Source organism: Monodelphis domestica, chromosome 4, assembly GCF_027887165.1.
Source record: "Monodelphis domestica isolate mMonDom1 chromosome 4, mMonDom1.pri, whole genome shotgun sequence".
NCBI lineage: Eukaryota > Metazoa > Chordata > Mammalia > Didelphimorphia > Didelphidae > Monodelphis > Monodelphis domestica.
In genome coordinates, this window is record NC_077230.1 from 350062124 (window position 1) to 350082097 (window position 19974).

The 19974-nt window shown below is 39.9% G+C and overlaps 1 protein-coding gene across 11 annotated transcripts in view; it reads left to right on the forward strand.

Annotated features, from left to right (window-relative positions):
• The first annotated feature begins 218 nt into the window (after positions 1-218).
• The window catches only part of STIM1 (stromal interaction molecule 1), a 251736-nt gene continuing 231980 nt past the window's right edge, over positions 219-19974 (forward strand). For 5 of the 11 annotated variants that reach the window (XR_008911451.1, XM_056795066.1, XM_007491084.3 and 2 more), the window contains exon 1: positions 219-2075. Coding sequence is in view for 9 of the 11 variants with exons in the window: in XM_056795066.1 (XP_056651044.1) it covers positions 1967-2075 (109 nt within the window). In the remaining 2 variants the exon portion in view is untranslated. The remainder of the gene's footprint in view (positions 2076-19974) is intronic. The other 6 variants (XM_056795062.1, XM_056795069.1, XM_056795064.1 and 3 more) reach the window with 6 other exon arrangements.

Here is a 19974-nt window from a genome sequence, read left to right on the forward strand (position 1 = left end):
TTGTAAACATTTAGAATAAAAAAATCAAGAGATCAGCTCTCACCCATGTTGATTTCTGTTATAAACTCAGGCACATGGTTGGCCTGAAGTCCCTCCACTCGCCCACTAGGGGACGCTAGCGCGCAGGCGCCACCGTGCGAACGAGACAGGATCCGATTGGCTAGGAAGCCCTGATGGTGGGTGGATCCCCGAAGCCGGTCGTGAAGAGGAAGCATGTTCTCATTGGTTACAGGGTACAGAGAGTAGGCGAGGCTTTGAGGAACCGGGAGGCTGGCGGGCGGGAGCGCGCGCGCGCGGCGGCCACGCGCTGGGCCTGACCGTTGTCGCCTTAGTCAGCTGGGTGGCGGCCTAGACGGTATCGGGGAGGGAGGAAGAGGCCCCATCCCGGTCCTATCCTGTCACGTCCAATTTCCTGGACCCCGTCGTGGGGGCGGGGACAACGGCTGGAGTAAACTCGGTTTCCCGCCCCTCGGCGAGGCGGTTATCGCGGGAGAGTCCATTCACTGTAGGGGGAGGGGAGAGCTCCCGAGAACGACTCATTGTGTGGAGCCGGGGGGAGGAGAGTCCTGGGAAGAGAGGGACCCCGGAAGAGACCACTGTGCGTGGGTGGTGGTGGTGGATGTGGGGAGAGGGATCTTTGAACTAGTCCCAGCCAGCTAAGGACTTAGGGCTCTAATACTAGAAAGAAACGATCCGGGGCCTAGACGGCCAGAAAGCCAAAGGAACCTCGAGAAAGTCCAAACGGAGAGTGGCAGAATTAGTGGGTAGCGGGGAGGAGGCTGGCTAAAGCTGGGTTATACGGTGAGAAAGAATGGCTCCGCGGGACGAACAGGGGGCGGGGCTTGTGCTCTAATTCGTCTCAGGATAGGCCGGTTTTACGGGAGGGGGCGGGGCTCCCTTCTTTCCCTCCGCCCCACCTCCACCTCCCTAGTCCCCTGCCAGGCCTGCACTTAATTCGGGGGTGGGCTTTGGGATCCCGGAGCTGTTCCGTTCAAGCGGACCGGGTCTAGGACCCAGACCGTCGTTTCTGTGATTAAGCAGGGGGGCCTGAAGGGGCTGAGATTGTACAAAAATCACGGGCTGGGTGCAGCTAAGGTTTCTGCAGTCCTGTTGGGCGCTAAGCCTGGGCTAACCCGACAGGCGAGGTGGACTGTGTGGTGTGGGGTTCTCAACTCATTTCTTTGACCAGCCTGCCCGTCGGTCCGTGTGTACCCTGGTAGAGCTGATCCAAGACCAGTCTCAAGTGTCGAACTCCCTCAACTTTGGATCCCGTATCTTCTGGCCCCGAAGGCATCCCAGTGCCTCCTTGGGGGTCGGGGGCCGTCGAGGACAAGTGGTCTTTCGTCCCATATCCTCCGATCCCTGGGCGCCACATTCAGCGCGTCCTAGCGTGTGAACCCCGCGGCCCTCCAGGTGGGGAGGCGGGGGCCGATTGTTGCGGGCGGCGACGGGGCTGACATTCGGCCTCCACAGGCTCCCTCCCTCTTTCCCTCCCTCCTCAAACTCTCCGGAAGCGGCAAGTGCTTTGGGAGGGGGGAGGGGGGTAAAGCAGCTGCGAGGAGTTGGAGAGCCCAGGCCGTCACCGCTGCTCTTTGCGGGCAGGATTAGGCTGGCGGGGACGGAGACCTGGCTCCGAATCCCCCTACTCACGGCTTGGAGAAGCCTGACCTTTACCGGTAGCAGCCGCTGGCAGGACAGACTGACAGTGTTCTGGGACTCGAAGGGAAGCAGCGAAGCCCCAGGACTTTGAGGCGTGCCCGAAGCTAGCAGGGGATCTTCTGCGGGCTTCGGGTACGAGGATCCCCAGGCTTTTACCCTCTTGCCCTCTTCCTGCCCAGCTTGGGGCTGCGGAGGTGGCTTGGGAGGCTGAGAGCAGGAGCAGAAACGTGGGCTGAGGGCCGGGCTAGGCCGAATGCTGAAGGAGAGGGTGTTCTGGCTTCCCTTACTGGCCGCATAGCCCTCAGTCATGGATGTGACCCCCCGCCTGGCAGTTTGGCTTTTGTGGGTACTCCTCCTGCACCATGGCCAAGGAGAGAAGCCTCCAGGAGCCAGCCCTGAGGAATCAGCAGTGGCAGGTAAGGCACAGGGGCTGAGAAATGGAAGCAGTCGCTGGGGTGGGCGTTGATGTTGTCTTTAAATTCTCTAATTCCAAATTTGTGGAGAAATGACCTTCTGGCCTCTGCTTGTTGGCTACTTTTCAAGACCCAGAAATGGCCTAATCTCTGTTTAAAATTAATCTTAATGCTCTCCAGAACGATTTGTATTTGGTGTTAGAGGGGCCCACTTTGCCTCTGTGGTTCAAGACCCCTTCGGAGTATCTGTTATGCAGAAGAAATGACTTAGATGAAAAACTAAGAGCTAGGACAGCCATCTGCAGCCTTGAGGAGTAGGCTGTCTTGTGGTTAAAGAAACCAGCTCAGAGGAATCATGTCCCACCTTTCCCAGGAAGCCTATCTATGTTTTGTCAGGGCTTTCTTCCTTGATACTCTATATATACTCCCTTTCTGTCCCCTCCTAGTGGGTCTCCTTCTGACTCTATATGTCCATTGGCAGCCCAGAGCCTGTTCTCCCTTAAGTTCTGTGGCTTTGCCTTGACTTTGTCATGGAAGCAATCAGCCAACCCTGAGAGCAACCAGAATGTGAGATTCATGGTGAAGGGGTTAGTGTAAGGAAGAGCCTTTGAAGAGCTTAGACCTCCCTTTGATTGCTTGATTGGAGAGTATTACAATTCTGGTTTATATATGAGTCTTGATTTTCTTTTCTTGGCTTGCAGGCCTTTGTCAGTGTTATTGCAAAGGACATTCATTTAATCTAATTGGTTTTTATAAGGAGTTCAGGAGGTGAGAAAAATGATCCTTCCCTCTTCCACTTCCACAGGGGTTTACTTAGATCCATGACACCAGTTGGCCTGGGCCATTTCAAATCTGTCACTCTGCATAGGCACTGAGCTCTGAGAGTTGGGAGAGTATATGGTTAGGCTGGTTTTGATGGTGATCTTAGGGTGCCTGGGCCCCCTCCATTAGCATCATGAAATAGGAAATGTAGTTAGTTTATGGTTTCTTGGGAGCTGCAGAACTGTTGTTATCATATGGAGTAGTGAGTGTTAGAGGCTCTTTGTCCTGTGACTCTGAACTTTTTCTGCTAGAATAGGATTCAAGATTCTCCCCCAGGAGCAGAAGTGTCTTTCTAGTTTCTGATTAGAGTGAACCTTATGAAAAAGGATTCTCTGATTTGGACAGATAGACCCTTGAGGTCTGACCATTCATTTGTAGTTGCTGACTGCTTTATAAATAGGTCCTTAATGTATGTAATATCTACCAATCTAGGCTACAGACTCCTACTTCTTTATAATGGTGTTCACTCGGGGCTGTTAGGTGATCAATAGCCTGCAAAGGTAGGATTGTGAAGTAGGTAAATGACGAACCATCCAAAGCTACCCACAACTCTTCATGTTAAAGACTCCCTTCATCTAGGAGGTTCCCTGTATTGTAGCAAGGATCAGAGGCTTAAACTAAGGAAAGAAGTGCTGATGGTTGGATTTCAAGGAGAAGCAGGGGCTTCTCCTCCACCCACCTCTTTCTGGTAGGCAATGGGGCAAGTGTTGCTTGAAATTTTATTTTAGAGACTAGCTTATTCTACTAGGCTTACAACTGGCCTTGTTTGACTTTATCCTGACCTACCTATAGGCCTTTTTGTGTTCTTTACATCTTTCTTCATATCTGGGCTTTGACCTTTTCCACATCTATGCCGAAAACTTTAATTTTTTGTCTTTAATTATTATGAGACTCCCACCTCCCTTCCAACCAGGTTGTTGTAAGCTGCAAGTACTAACTATACAGTGCTGGGTACACAGATTACTGTTATTTTTCAATACAACTGTATCTTGGAACTAGGTCCCCTGCTGATAGAGTGGGAGAAGAGTAATAGATTTGGACTCAAGACACTAGGTTTGAATTCTAATCCTCTTGATAACTAGCTGTGTGAATATGGTTAACTCCTCTAAGCCTCTCTGAACCTCACTTTCTTTCTCTGTAATTGCTGTTCAGTGGTTTCTCACTTTTTGTGAACCTATTTGGAGTTTTCTTGGAAAAGATATTGGAATGGTTTGCCATTTCCTTTTACATCTCATTTAACAGATAAGGAAATTGAGACAAATAAGGTTAAATGACTTGTCCAGGATCATAAAGCTAGTGTCTGAGGCCAGATTTGAACATAGGAAGATGAGAGTTACTGACTCCAGGCCCTGCACTCTGTCTATTATGCCACTTAGCTGCCCTTTTGTTTCTGTAAAGTAGAGGAAATTAGAACTTGCACTACTTTCTTGTGAAGAAATTACTGAGTAAACCCTAAATATACCTCAATAGATATGTGATCTCATAAATGTGAGGTAGTGGTTATTTATATTCCATATCTGACTCTAGCAAAGGTATTTTCCTCGGGAGTAGGGGAAGCAGTTAACTGAACTGTCTCCTACAGAAAGCCTTTCCTAATCCCTTTTAATTTCAGTGTCTTCCTTCTGTTAATTATTTCCTATTTGTCCTATATAGCTTGCTTCACATAGATTTCTTTGCATGTTTTCTCCCCCATTAGATTGTAGGCTCTTGGAGGGCAGGGACTTTTACCTCTTTTTGTATCCCTAGCATTTAGCACAATACCTGGTATATAATAGGCTCTTATAAATATTAATTGACTGAACAGTCACACAAAGATACCTGGGATAGATTCAAATTGTAGAGCTACTTGAAGTAGCTTGGGAGGGAAGAGTATTTTCTGAGTTTTTCTTTGTGCCCTTCAAATCGTAGGGAGCAGACTGGACTTCTCAGAGTTCCATGGCAGTTAGGGAATCTGTTTTGGGAATAGCTTGCGATATAGTCTGGGACATGCCTTGGAGAAGTTGGTGTTTTCCTAAATAGAATAAGTCTTGGATTTTTTTTTGTGTATAGGTGGTGCCAGTCAGAAAGGCTAAAGTGTGAAGAAAACAGGGATCCTGTCCTCTTCCCTGGAAAATGATCCTAGTCTTTCTTGCTCCCTTTAGAGCTATAAGACCTCTCTGTAAGAGTATCAAGATGGCAAGAGCAGGAAGGGGCCAAGGATATAGATTTTCTTTCTCAGGTGGTCTTAGGCTTTTCTAGTCACATAGACATATATGTTTGAAGAGAATATTTTTTGAAGAATTTAGTAAAGAACAAACAAACAAACCCAAACTTTTATTAAATAGGCATTTGAGGCACAGAAAGATGGGCCATGAGGAAGTGGGTGGGTACAAATGGTGTCACTGTCTGGACATGAGGTAAGGCTGACCCCATAGTGTATTCTAATTCACTTTCTTGGTATCTCATTGTGCCTTACTCAACTAGTCCTGAGCCTGCATTTCTTAAAATTGGTTGCCACTGGTACTTTCAACAAGCCAGACTCTGGACTTGCTTGACTTTTGGGCAGAACATTTTTGCAGAAAATTTCAGGGTAGAATGTGAAGGGTCAAAGCAATAGTGACCAATTTTGGGAGATCTATGGGTTAAAGGCAGACTGAGCAGTGGTTCTTATCCCAGTTTATACCCTTTTAGCTTTGAATTTGGTTGAGGCTAAAAGTTGCTGTATATCCAGCTTGGTTGAAGATTCTTGAGAAAGGTGAGAGACACATCATATTTATACAGTACAATAAATGTGGTGTGGTGTAATGGAATGTCAGTAAATTAACTAGCATTTAGTTCCTAAGTTCCAGGCACTGTGCAAAGTGTTGGAGATACAAAGACGGGGAAAAAAGATTCCTTGTTTTTAAATTTTTGGATGAGTCTTGGTCTACAAGCTTGCTACTTGTATAAGCTTGGGCAAGTCTTCTTACTCTGGGCTCAGTTTTCTCATCTGAAAATTGAAGGAATTGAATTGGATAATCTCTAAAATCCTTACTAGCTCTAACTCTGTGATCCCTTGCCTATGAAATGGTACTGAAAGGCAGGCTGGACTCTTGCTCTGGGGCCTCAGTGAAGCAAGTTCCTGGCAGTCTGGCCCATTGCTGACGCCTCCAGCACTATAAATGGCTTTACCATCTTGGGGGCTGTGCTGTTTTTAGCTCTGGGTGGCTCCCGGAACTGGGCTGAGGCCAAGGGTAAGGGCAGGTGGGTAGGGTTGGAGGGAGAGGGGCAGAGCCTGGAGCTAGATCAGGCCAGCTTGACTAGGCTTGCTGATCTATTGCTGTTATGGTCTGCTGCTCTAGGTTTTAATTTAAAAGGTGATACTTCTGAGGAGGTAGCCAGGAACCTAGTAGAGCACTTAGATAGTTGCTCTAATAGGAAATACACTTTAACTATTTCATCCTATCTTTATCTTTTATCTTCTTTGAATTCCTAAAGCCTTTATGGTAGGGTACCCTAGGTGGAAGGTTCAGAATGATAGGTTGGGTTAATACAGAAATAATACCTGCTTTGTAAAACAGGGGGAAAAGCTGGACTAACAAGTTGTTAGACTGGTAGATAAAGGCAATGCTATATTTAGTTTACCTAGATTTTTAGTAAAACATTTGTCAAGATCTGTTATATTATCCTTGTGGGTCAGATGGGGGGAGGTTAGCTAAATGAGAGTACAATTATGAAGATGTAGTTTTCTTTGTTTTCTTTGTTGTCATATGGAAGAAGGGTAAGACTTGTTCATTCTGCCTCTGCAGGGTAAAACTAGGACCAGTGGGTAGAGGTAACAGGGAGGAAGTTTTAGGTTTGACTTAAAGAAAAACTTCCTGAACAGTGAGAGCTTACTCAGAGTGGAATTGCTGCCTTGGGAGGTAATGAATTCACCATTACTAGAGATGTTCAAATGATAATTCAGGTTCCACTTAGCTAGGATGTGGTAGGGGGCAATTCCTGTCCTGGAAATATTAGACTCCATGACCTCTGAGGTCTTCTTTAACTCTGACATTTTGTGTTCTAAGCTCCCTTCAGTCTGAGTCTAAGCTTCTATGCGGAAAAGTGGTATTTCTGATAGTTGGTAAGTTGTTAAGTTTGGCTGCCACTGATGCTTCCTGTGGGAAATGATTCCACAGGAAAGCTAACATATTGGCCTCACTAAATAAATGGAGTCAGGGCCTAAATCTGGTCCTCCATTTTCTCCTTAAGCTAACTTTTCAGTCTTCAGGAAAAATATTGTCTTCTCAGTTTGGAAGGTGTTATCCATTAAGATCATTTTGTATTAGCCTCCTTTTGTGCTCAAAGGTATAGATTATTTAGACTTTTGACTATTCTGAATAATAACAATAATATCTTCCATTTGTATCTTACCTTCAACTCTTTTCAAAGCAGTTTCCTGTCTATTATGCTTTCTGTTTGATTCTCACAAAATTCCTGTGAAGTCAGTAAGACATGTTATTCCCATTTTTACAGATGAGGAAATTGAGCCAAGAAACTTAGATTATCTGATTCTGTATTGACATTCTAAGGATCATGGAGCCTGGAGCTAGGTTTTGAGATGATCTTTTCACACTTTATTTTATAGATGAAAAAACAAGAGCTCCAGAGAGGAAAAATGACTTGTTCAAGTTTACATAGGGAGTGAGTACTAGAGCTGGGATTTAAACTTTGGCCCTTCAATTCCAAATCACATTTGTTTGTTTAATTTTCTTTTAAGAAAAATTTTCCTTTTATTTTTCTAGTATTTTTTTAAAATTCTGAGTTCTAAATTATTTGCCTTCTTCTAGATTCTCCCTGTCCATTGAAAAAGCAAGCAATATGATATCAGTTATAAATGTGAAGTCATAAAAATGCATTTCCATATTAACTGTTGCAAAAAAGGGGAAAAAACAAGAAAAATTAATTAATTTCTTTTTAAATTTTAAGTTACAATTTCTCTTCTTTCTGTCTATACCACTTCTACTCACTGAGAAGGCAAACAATGTGACTTAAATTATACATGTAAAACCATGCAAAACATATTTCCATATTGACCATATCATAAAACAAAGGGAATTCATAAATTCTCTCTTTAGAGTGGATATCACTTTTTCATCATAAGTCCTTTGGATTACCAAATATTTTATGGTTCGTAATCATTACAACTTTGCTGTTACTTTGCACAATGATCTTCTGATTCTTTTCACTTTGCCTCAGTTCATATAGGGCTTGCCATGTTTTTCTGTTACCCTTCTTGTCATTTTTTAATAGCACAACATTACTCTTATCACATTCATCTGCCATAGCTTGTTTAGCCTTTCTCCAGTTGATGAACATCCCCTCAATTTCTAGTTCTTTGTCAATGCAAAAAGAACTGTTATAACTTTTGTACATATAGGTCTTTTTCCTGTCCTTTTTAAAAAAAAATCTATGTGGTATAGATCTAATAGTTGTATTACTGGATCAAAGGGTTATGCACACTTTTATAGCCCTTTGGGCATAGCTCCAGATTATTCTCCAGAATGGTTGAACCAGTTTACTATTCTACTGGCAGCTCATTTTTATACTTTTTTTCCTTTGTCCCTCCCAGTATTTGACATTTTTGATAAGTATGAGGTGGTACCTCAGAGTTGTTTTAATTAGCCTTTAATCAATAGTGATTTAAAGCATTTTTTTCATGTAACTATAGAGAACTATGTCTTCTTCTGAAAACTGACTGTTTATATCCTGGACTATTTATCAATTGGAGAATAGCTCTTAGTTTTGTAAATTAGACTCAATTCCCTATGTACTTGAGAAACTAGGCCTTTATATTAGAAACTTAGTGTAAAATTTTTTATATTACTTCATTGTCTATTGTACCTTTTATCAAAATGTGATTTCCCTAAAAATAAAATTAAAAAAATGTAATTTCCCTTATCATTCCTTTTAATTAGATCTATTTTTTGCTTTTGTCTTGTGTGAGATCTTGATTGGTACCCCTACCTTTTTTACTTTAGTTGAACAGAATAGTTCTGCATTAGCCCATTATTTTAAACACAATATATCTTTCTTTTTCAAGTATGCCTCCTATATACAACATATTGTTGGATTTCTAATCCATTGTGCTATCCACTTCCATTTTATACTTCTATCATACACATTCACAGTTGTGATTACTGTGCATTTCTCTTCATTCTCTCTTATTCTATTTATTCTTCTCTCTGTCTTTTTATCCTGTTTCTCCTCAAAAGTCTGTTTTGCTTCTGACCACTGCCTCCCTTAGTCCATTCTCCCTTTCATATCTTTTATTTCCTTTTCCTCTTATTTCCCTGTTTGGTAAGATATATTTCTATACTCAGTTGAATGAGTGTGCGTGTGTGCGTGCGTGTGTGTGTGTGTGTGTGTGTGTGTGTGTGTGTGTGTGTGTGTGTGTGTGTGTGTGTATGTAGTCCCTCTTTGTAGCATTTCCAATGAAAATGAGGTTTAAGCAATGCCCACCACCAACTGCTCCATTTTCCCTTCCACTATAAAAGCTCTTCCTTGCACCGCTGTTTTATGTGAGACTTTTCCCATTCTCTCTCCTTCTCCTTTATCCTAGTGCAACTCTTTCTCACTCCTACTTTTTTTAGATCATTCCAATATAATAATTCCACTCCTGCACTCTGTTTTCTATGTAGAATCCTTCCAACTATCCCAATAATGATAAAGTTCTAAGTTGCATGTATCTATAGGAATGTAAACAATTTAACCGTATTGAGTTCCTTATGATTTCTCTTTCATGTTTAACTTTTTATGCTTCTCCTGTCTTATGTTTGAATATCAGATTTTTTATTCAGCTTTTGTCTTTTCATCAGGAATGCTTGAAATCTCTCTATTTCACTAAATATCCATTTTCCCAGCAGAGGGATTATACTGAGTATATTATTCTTGGTTGTAATCCTAGCTCCTTTGCTTTCCTGAATATCATATTCCAAGCCTTTCACACTCCTTTGACATGGAAGCTGCTAAATCTTCTGTAATCTTGACTGTGGCTCCATGATATTTGAATTGTTTCTGGATGCTTGCAATATTTTTTCCTTGACATTGTACATAGTAACAGAAATGTTGTAATGATGATCAACTGTGAAAGACGGGGCTATTCTAATCAATACAAACAATATCTCTTTAATAATTTTTCCCTTCAATTACATTAAAAAAACATTTTTGACCTTTTTTTAAAGTTTGAGGCAACTTTTCATCCCCTGTGTACAATGTTCTACTGGTTCTGCTTGCTTCATTTTGTATCTCATTCAATAATTCTTCCCAGGTTTTTTTGAGCAATCTTACTCATTATTTCACAATCATAAATCACAACTTTTTCAACCATTCCCAATTGGTGGGTATTCCTTCAATTTCCAATTCTTTGCCAAAGCCAAAAGCTGATACATACGTATATATTCACATTACACATATACACATACACATATATATATATATATACACACACAAATATATATACATATATATTTACATATATACCCTTTTCCTTTTTTTAAATATTTCTTTGGGTTATAGTCCTTGTAGTGCATCAGAGGGGTAGGTACAGTGTAACTCCAGATCTGTATTCTGTCAGTGGTGCCAAATCTTCAAAGATGAACATAACATGACCTAAAAGTTAGAACTCCAGAGCACTATCACTTAAGAACTTGTGTGGTTATATACCTGACTCTGGGACATTTCAACTGTCTCTTGATTGAGGTTTGACTTTGATAGGTATCTCCTTCAAACTGGTTCAATATGACCATCAGCATTATAGATCCAGTTCCCTGATCTGTATCTGTGACTGCCACAGGCAAGGTCCAGCTTCACTCGCGACTTCAGGAGTTCCCTACAGGTGGCGAATGATCAGTCAAGAAAATAACAAATGGAAGACAGCTGTATCTTTATGGCCATGAGAATGCTTTGCATCTGATAGCTGCTCCGCCATCCCCAGGATTGGTGTTTATTTTTATACCTATTTTCTTGGCACACAGATACATTACCTAACACACATGTCTAAATAGAAATAATTGGAAAAGTGATACATTAACTTTTAACAAATCACTTGATTAATATTCTATATTCTTGTATTGTGATTACAGATAGCTTAAAGGTTTCACACAAGATAAATGATTTTGTCACAGGTGGCTTAATTTTCCCATTACCCTGTGAGGAGTTTTGAGCTTACAAACAATCAAGGAAATTTACTTAATACTTTTAATAAAATGGAATAATTAATCAGAAGTTCTTAAAGACAATTCAACAATCATAGCATTGAGGTTGAGGGGTACTGGGAACACAATTCAGATTTAATATTAGACTGGTCATTTTTCAGGGTTTACTAGGGAGTTTCTGAGTTACTGGTTTGTGAAATTGAGTCACTGAGACATATTGAAGCTTAGTGTACCTGTATGTATTGTATGGGCCTTTATGATTGATTTGTGTGCTGACTTCATGAGAATAAGTTTCTGTGAGTGGGAAAGTTCTGGGCTTGGCCTATAGCTGTGGTTTTACTGAGGCTTATGTGTCTATGTAAAAGTTAACCCATGATAGTCTTTTGGGATTGGGTTTGAGGTTTTGTTCTTTTGGTGATGTCTTGGGGAATTAGGGTATAGATATTTTGCTCTTGCATTATTCCTTCTGAGACTAGGGGAATAATAATAATGTCAATTCCATAGGTAAGGATATCGATGAGAGAGGTCATGCAAGGGGGACTGAGTGGCCAATCACATCTTGCCAAGGGCCACTCTGTTGCCTACTTAGCTACCACACATGACTCTGTCAAGGTGTCATGGCCTGATGGCTCCCAGCATGTGACCTTATATTTTGTCACTCACATTGCACTGGGAGCTTAAATTTAATAAATGTCTCTGTTCCCAACAGGACTTTGTTTACTCCATCAGGCCTCATTATTTGTAGAGATAAAACTGCCTAATTTGTGTCAACAGAAGGCCTAATACCTATTCAGAAGGAGAGCAGATGTGAATTAATTGGACTGGATGCCCTCTGAAGTCCCTTCCAATCCTATAATTCTGTAATGAACAATATTTACTCTGGACTTAAAAATTATTCTAAATGTTTACAAATCTAAACAAGCATTTCCATATGTAAATAGAAGATATTACACAAATGAAATCACAGATCTCCTATATGTTTGACTTACTTTTCTTTGTATCTACATAGTGGATCCCATCCACTAGTATTCTAGCCCCTCTCTATACTCCCTGCTTCACATTGGATATTATCAGGGAGGTCAACATATTCATATAAATTAAGTCTTTCATGCTTTATTATTCTGTTCATTTTCTGGAGATAACATTCTTAGTTTATTCTTCTATTATTAGTTCTGTGGCTGTATATAAAGTTCTCCTGGTTCTACTCATTTCACTATCTGTTCATCATTTCTTATGATGCAGTAGCATTCCATCACAAATCATATACCACAAATTGTTTAGCCATTCCCTAATTGATGGGCATCTCTCAATTTCTAATTCTTTGACACTGCAAAGAAAGCTGCTATAAATATTTTGGAACATATAGGTCTCTTTCCCTAATGTCCTTGGGAAACAGACCCAGCCATAGTTGGGTTTATGGATATACAGAGTTTTGTTTCGCTTTTTTGACCCTTACCTTCTGTCTTAAAATCAGTACTATGTATTGGTTTTAAGGCAGAAGAGCAGTAAGGACTAGGCAATGGGGTTGAGTGACTTCCTTAGGGTCACAAAGCTAGGAAGTATCTAAGGCCAGATTTGAATCTAGGACCTCCTGTCTTGATATACATAGTTTTATAACTCTCTGGTTGTAATTCCAAATTGCTCTCCAAAATAGTTGGATCACTTCACAGCTCCAACAACAGTGTATTAGTGTCCCCATTTTTCCACATCCCCTCCAATATTTGTCACTTTGCCCTTTTGTCATTTTAGTCAGTCTGGTGGGTATGAGGTGATATGTCAGAGTTGTTTTAGTTTGCATTTCTTTAATCAGTAGTGATTTGGAGCATTTTTTCACATACCTATATATGACTTTGATTTCTTCATCTGAAAAATTGCCTGTTCATATCTTTTGCCCAGTTAGGAACTGGAGGATGACTCTTAATTCTTAAATTGATAAAGTGCACTATGTAGTTTAGACATGAGACCTTTCTCAGTGGTGCTACTCATAAATTTTTTTCTGAAATTTTCTGTTTTCCTTCTAATTCTGGCAGCATTTATTTTATTTGGACAAAAACTTTTCAACTGAATGCATTAAAAATTATCCATTTTACATTTCATGATGCTCTTCATCTCTCATTGACTCAGATTCCTCTCCTAGCTGTAAATCTGATAGGTAGGATGTTCCCTGTTCTAATTTACTTATGATATATCTCCTTTTATGTCTAGGTCATGAATTCATTTTTATCTTATTTTAGAGAGTGGTGTAAGATATAAGTCTCTATACCTATTTTCTGCCAAACTATTTTCCAGTTATTTCAGAAAATTTTCCCAAACAGTGATTTATTACCCCTAAATCCTGGGTCTATGGGTGTTTTTTTTTTTTTAATGAAATGCCAAATTACTTTTGTTTACTACTGTTCTGTTCCACTTGTCTACCTTTCTATTTTTTAGCCAGTACTAGATTGTTTTGCTTTATATTTTTATTGCTTTATAATACAATTTAAAATCTGATACTGTCTTCCTTTTTCATTAATTCTTTTGACATTCTTGATCTTTTATTCTTCCAAATTAATTTTATTTTTTCTAACTCAATATAATAATTGTTTGGTGATTTAATTAGGATGGCACTGAATAAGTAGATTAGTTAGGGTTGTCATTTTAATTATATTGGCTCTGCCCATCCATGAAAAAACTCAATTTATTCATATCTGACTTTATGTAAATAGTGTTTTATACTTATGTTCATGAACATTTGTTATATGTGCCCAGTAGCAGAGTCTTGACTTGAACTCAAGTCATCTGACTTTTAGTCCAACACTACTATTCTAGGTACTTTAGAAGACACAGAAGTGTGACACAACTGTCTAGAAGTTCTCCCTCTAGTGAGAGAAATAAGACCCAAATATCATTACATTTTTAGTACCAGTCAAGGTACCTAATTCTAGTACCAAGTGAGCAGAAGAGGCCAATTAGTGATACAGGAATCCCAAGGAGGAATGCAGATCACAAGTGCTATAGGAATCTTAAGGAAAAAGATCATTTTGGCTTGGGATCATCAGGGAAGGTTTGAAGTGAAGGGACAATGAAAAAATTTGACATTATGACATTGTTCTTTTGTCCAGTGAGGAGTTATATGGCCCTGTTGAAGTTTGTGAGTTCATCCAAGATACTGAAAAGTTTCAAAGGGAAGAACACTAGAAGTAGTGAAATTGACAAAGCTTTGACTTTGTTGACACAACTTTGGATCTATCTGGTAGTGACCAGGACTGTGCCAGCATTGTTCTTGTCAGCCTTATTTGAGGAGTAAAGATTTATTTTCTTTAGAAGGACACTGAATGTTAGTATGTAGCAGCAGCCTCTCTTCCCTGGGGTAGGACTAGAAGGGTCTGGAGGAGTCAGGCATGCCTACGTTTCTGGAAGAGCTTTGATAACCTGCATATGCCAGTGTCTCTCTCTCACCTGTGTCTTGTTCCTTGAGCCCTGCAGCCTAATATTCAGCTCCAGTCACACATTTTTTTTGGCACTTGCCATACTTAATAGTGCAATTGTGTCTTTGTTCTCCATATTTCTTTCAACAGAAATTTCACCCAATAATTTTCACCCATTGAAATCCTACCTATCCTTTAAAGTTCAACTCAAGCCCTGCTTCTTGCCACTCAATTTCCCCTGATGTCATTGATTTACTATACAAGGTGCATTAGACTCGAAGTCAAAAGCCTTGGATTCTAGTTTTTGGCTCTTCCTCCTATTAGCTCTGCAACAATGGACAATAGCTTGCACTGAACCAAAGTGACTTTATCTGTAAAATGAGCATACTTGGATTAAGAATCAGTCCTAGAGACGGGAGGTTCTGGGTTCAAATGTGGCCTCAGACATTTCCCAGCTGTGTGACCCTTGGCAAGTCACTTAATCTCCTTTGCCTAGCCCTTACTACTCTTCTGCCTGGGAACCAATACACTGTATTGATTTCAAGATGGAAGGTAAGGGTTTAAAAAAAATAAAAAATAATAAAATGAGCATACTTTTACTATTTACCTCAAAATATTATTTTGAAAAAAGCACTTTGTAACTTTAAACTCTCTCTTACAGAGTTATTGCAACAGAATCTTTTTGTTATTTATCAGTGCCATGATTTTAATAGTAGCATTATGTATAATCAGGAAAAACTAGGAACAACAAATGTTGAATGAAAGGGGAATGATGATTTTATGGTGCATTACTGTAATAGAACACTTCAGTGCAGTTATGAATAATGAAGTATGAATTATATAAAGAAATCTGGAAAGATTTTTGCTAAGTAATAGAAAACAAATAAAGGAAAACCAAAAGAATGATGCACACTAAGTATATATGATCATGTGAGGAAAAATGAATGGAAATAAATGTACAAATGAAGAATCCTGATGAAGATGAATCCTAGTTGAAGACTTAGAAGGACTGACTGAAAAATTATGATGCCTCATATTTAATTTAAATGTAAGTAGTTACTAAGCAAGTTTGACTTGTAGTGAGTCTTCCTTTCCTGGAATATTGCAGTAAAAATTGGATGGCTACTTGTTGGGGATGCTATATAAAGAATTCTTGTTCTGGATTACATTTGGTGATCTTTGTGGTCATCTGGGATTTCTTGTTCCTCAGTATGACTTCAAAGACCTCTCAATGTAACAAGGTACCCTGCCCCTTTTTGTAGGTCTTGCTTGGAACTGTAGTGGGCCTCAGTACATAGGCATAGGCCTTGTCATCATTAAGTCCTACAAAGCCTTCCTAGACTTAGGACCAGGGCTGTTGGAAGAAACTTTACTTCCAAAAAGTTCTCCAGACTAGATAGAAGAGGAGAACTTTTTAGGAAGGCAGAGGTATAAAAATGTCAGTTGGGCTGTGGGAATATCACATAACTTCCTGCTAGCTGGTTAGTGGAAAAAGTTTATTGAGTAATGGCATTGTGCCAAACCCTGTTTGGAGCCCCTCAGTCACCTTATTACATCTCCTCCCCTTCTTTCTAGCAGGTCCAAATTTCATAGCTACTGTCTAGTGCCTCTGGGTTATCTCAGCTCTCTAAGAAAGCTCTCAGGCCTCTTGGAGTGCTTAGCACTGTAGTCGTGCCAATTCTTTTCCTATCCAGTTTCGAGAATACAGTGGTTAGCATTAAGTAGGGTCACTGCCTAGGGAGATAGGAACCCGTTAAATGTAGCACACATACATCTCAGTCCCCCTCCCCCTTACTGATCTGTTTAAAGAGCTACATATATATGTAGTTTTAGGATTATAGAACCAGAGGAAACTTTAGAGATTATTTAGTCCCATCTATAGTTGAAGCCTGAAGGACAAATAACCAAACAGAAAGAAATTTCTTTTATTTCACAGAATCATAGAATGGGTCTCCAAGTTGACAGAGTCTTGAAGAGCATGTACCTAAACAGGAATCTCCTCTACAGTGTTTCTGATTAGTGGTCATGTAACCTTCATCTGAAGACACCCTCTTATGCTCTCCTCCTCTGTTTGATCATTGGATCATAGATTCTATGGAAGGCCCCTTAAAGAGACCTAAGAGGCCTTCAAGATCAACTTCTTTTTTTTATAGTTGAGGAAACTGAGGTAAAGGGAGATTAAGTGACTTGCCCAAGGTCACATAGAAAGTATAAGAGGTAGGATTTGAATCCAGATCTTCTGACTGGAGAGTCCATATTCTTTGCATTGTACTAAACTGCCTCATTTGGCAGAACTTGGATGGGGAACTTACTGCTCTTTACAGTCCTTGACAGCTTGGATTCTTTAGAAGTCTTCTATATTGAGCCTAAATATGCCTATCTTTCTCCCATTGTCCCACTTTTATCCTCTGAGACTGAGCACAAACAGTCTGATCTCTGGGAGGCATAGCTAATAGTGCAGTGGACTTGAGTCAGGAAAATTTGAGTTTGAATCTTGTCTCAAACATATACTAGCTGTGTGATTCTGGGTAAATCACTTAACTAATCTCAGTCTCAGTTTCTTCATCTGTAAGATGAGGATAATAGCCTCTACCTCATAGGGTTGTTGTGGAGAACTAATGTGGATACATTCTGTGTGTCAACATCCTTCCTTAAAAAAAAAAATCATGCTCCTAGAGCATGATATAATGCAGATATCATAGGTGTTAGAGCTGGAAGGGAACTTGGAGGTGACCTAGTCTAACTTGCTCATTTTACAAGGGAAGAAATTGAGGCCCAGAATGGAAATAATTTGACTAAGGCCATAGACTTGACATAATTAGGCAGGACTCTAACCACATGATCTGATACCTAATCTAATGTGTTTTGTTTTTTTTTTCTATTTCACTACCCTGCTTTCTTAATTTGTAATCAAATGGTGGTATTTGTCTGAATTAATGAAAATGTTCAAAATAAAGGAGGGATGCAGAGAATGACTTTACTTTTTAAACAATAATAGGGGACAGCCAGGTAGTGTGGTGGATAGAGTACCAGGCCTGGAGTTTAGAACTCCTGGATTCAAATTTAGTTTCGGACATTTCCTAGCTGTGACCCTAGGTGAGTTATTTTTAACCCCCATTCTAGCCTTTATTGCTCTTCTGTTTAGAATTGATACTAAGATAAAGATGAAAAAAAGCCCACAAAACTATAGATAGTTTCTGAGCACTCTATCCTTTATACTGTCTATACCCTACAACTCATGGACCCTGGAAGTTGGGGTGGGGCAGGTAATGAATGGACAGTATTCATATTTATTTCAAATATTGAATGGTTGGGGTGGAAGAATTAATGAGGCTTTTCCTAATAACAAGAGCGGTAGACACATGCATATGTTCAATCTGTGTCAACTAGTGAAAGGAGCCTGGAAGAACAGGTTCTAGAGTAAGCCTTGGGGGAAGGGATCATCTTTGTTCATTATTCTCCACCCTGTTATTTTTTTTTTTATTTTTGTATCTGTAGTACCTAGCACTGGGCCCTGCCCATAATGCTTAATACATGCTTGTTGAATTGAATTATATTCTTTTTTGGGTCCATAAATCCTCAGGGTACTGTGGGAGGTTTGGAGTGGGAACATGATATAAAGGTGGAAATCACCAAACCCTCTTTTATTTATTCATTTTTAAATTTAAAAAATTTATAAGTTTTATTAATACTTTTTTATCTCATTTCCATAAATACTTCTGATTTCTTCTCTCTCCTCCTCATCTCCATTGAATCCTTTCTTGTAACAAAGAAAAGCACCTTGATATGGTGATCTTATAGGACAATTATGACATAGTAGTCTTTTGCCTCTCGGTTGAGAAGGTAGAGGTCATACCTAATTATACAAAGGAGAAAATTGAGGCTTAAGAAGTAAAATAACTTTTCCAAGGTCAAATAGCAAGTTTATGACAGAGTTGGGACCTGCGGCTTTTAACTCTCAGTCTAATTTTTTTCTTGTTATATGGAAGTTGATATAGAATATAATAGAATATAACTCTGGGGAACCTTTTCCTTTAAGATGGTTTTGGATCAGTCAGTCAGCACAAATCTATTAAATACTTATTACATATGCCATGCTAAGCACTGGGAATATAGAGAATGACAAAAGCCTAGTCCTTACCCTCAAGTTAACTCACAATTCTGCTGGGGAGCTAACATGCAAAATATATACAGTGTAAGTGGAAGACAATTTTAGAGGGAAGGAACTAAGTGCTAAGAACCAAGAAAGACCTTTAGAATGTGGGATTTGAACTGAATCAAGAAGGAAGCCAGGAGATGGAAATGTGGAAAGAATGCATTTCTAGATATGGAGGACAGCCAATAAAAAGGCATGGAGTTAGGAGATGAAGTATAATATTCTAGGAACAGCAAGGCAAAACTCTGCTACATTTCTAGTCTAAATATACTTTGTAGGAAGACTGGAAAGGTAGGAAGGGGCCAGATTGTGAAGGACTTTAAATGTCATATGTGGAGCATTTAATATTTGATATTGGAGTTGATTAAGTAGGGGAAATGACATGGTCAAACTTAAGCTTTAGAAAAAGTATTTTGCCAGCTGAGTGGAAGATGGATTGGAGTAGGGAGAAACCTGAGGAAAGAATAATTAAAGGGCTATTTTAGTAATTTATGTGAGGGATGATAAGAGCCTATACCATTGTGTTAACTGTGAATAGAGAGAAGGGGACATATACAAGGCTGTGAATATAGAAATGCATAGTCTTGGTGACAGATTGGGAATTTGGGGTGAATGTAAATGAGGGGATCAAAAGGAGCCTTTAAATTAATAGCCTGGTTGATGAGGGGGGTGGTAGAAGCCTGTTATAGTAAGGAAAAGGGATGTTTTTTTTTGGAGAAGGAATATATTGAACTATGTTTTGGGCATGTTGAGTTTGAGATGTCTATGAGATATCTAGTTCACATTATCTAAGAGACAATTGTAAAAACGGAAGGCAAGAGACAATTGAGAGCAGCATACATAGATTTGAAAATCATTTGCATAGAGATGATAATGGAAGAGGTGCTTTGAGATGCATACCAGCTTCCCTTCTTCAGCATTCCAGTTGCCTGATCTGGGTAAGAGTTCTCTCTGAAGAAAGGAAAACAGGACTTCATGCCAGATTAGGGTGGTTGAGTGGCAGGTAGCATTACCTAGATTATCTACTGGTGTATCAAAGCAGACAGACTTTTCATATTCAGTCTTTCTTATTTCTTTCTCTCTCACTGCTTACTGCTGCTGGGTATAGAGGAGAAGGCTGCTGAGATGAGGGAGTGAGCTCTTCAGACTTTCCCTGGGGAGTTCTGTTCTGTGTCTCCACTGAGCAGTCTTGCAAATGCTTGTTTCCTTTAGTGTCCAGCCAGACACCTGGTAATTAGTTTGGACTGTACTGGATGGCTGGACAGGATATGAGATGGTTTTATGGCTACTGAAGCAACAGTTGAAGTCTTTTTAGCTTTTGCTGCCAAACATTTTCTCCCCTTGCTGATTTCCCTGCATTT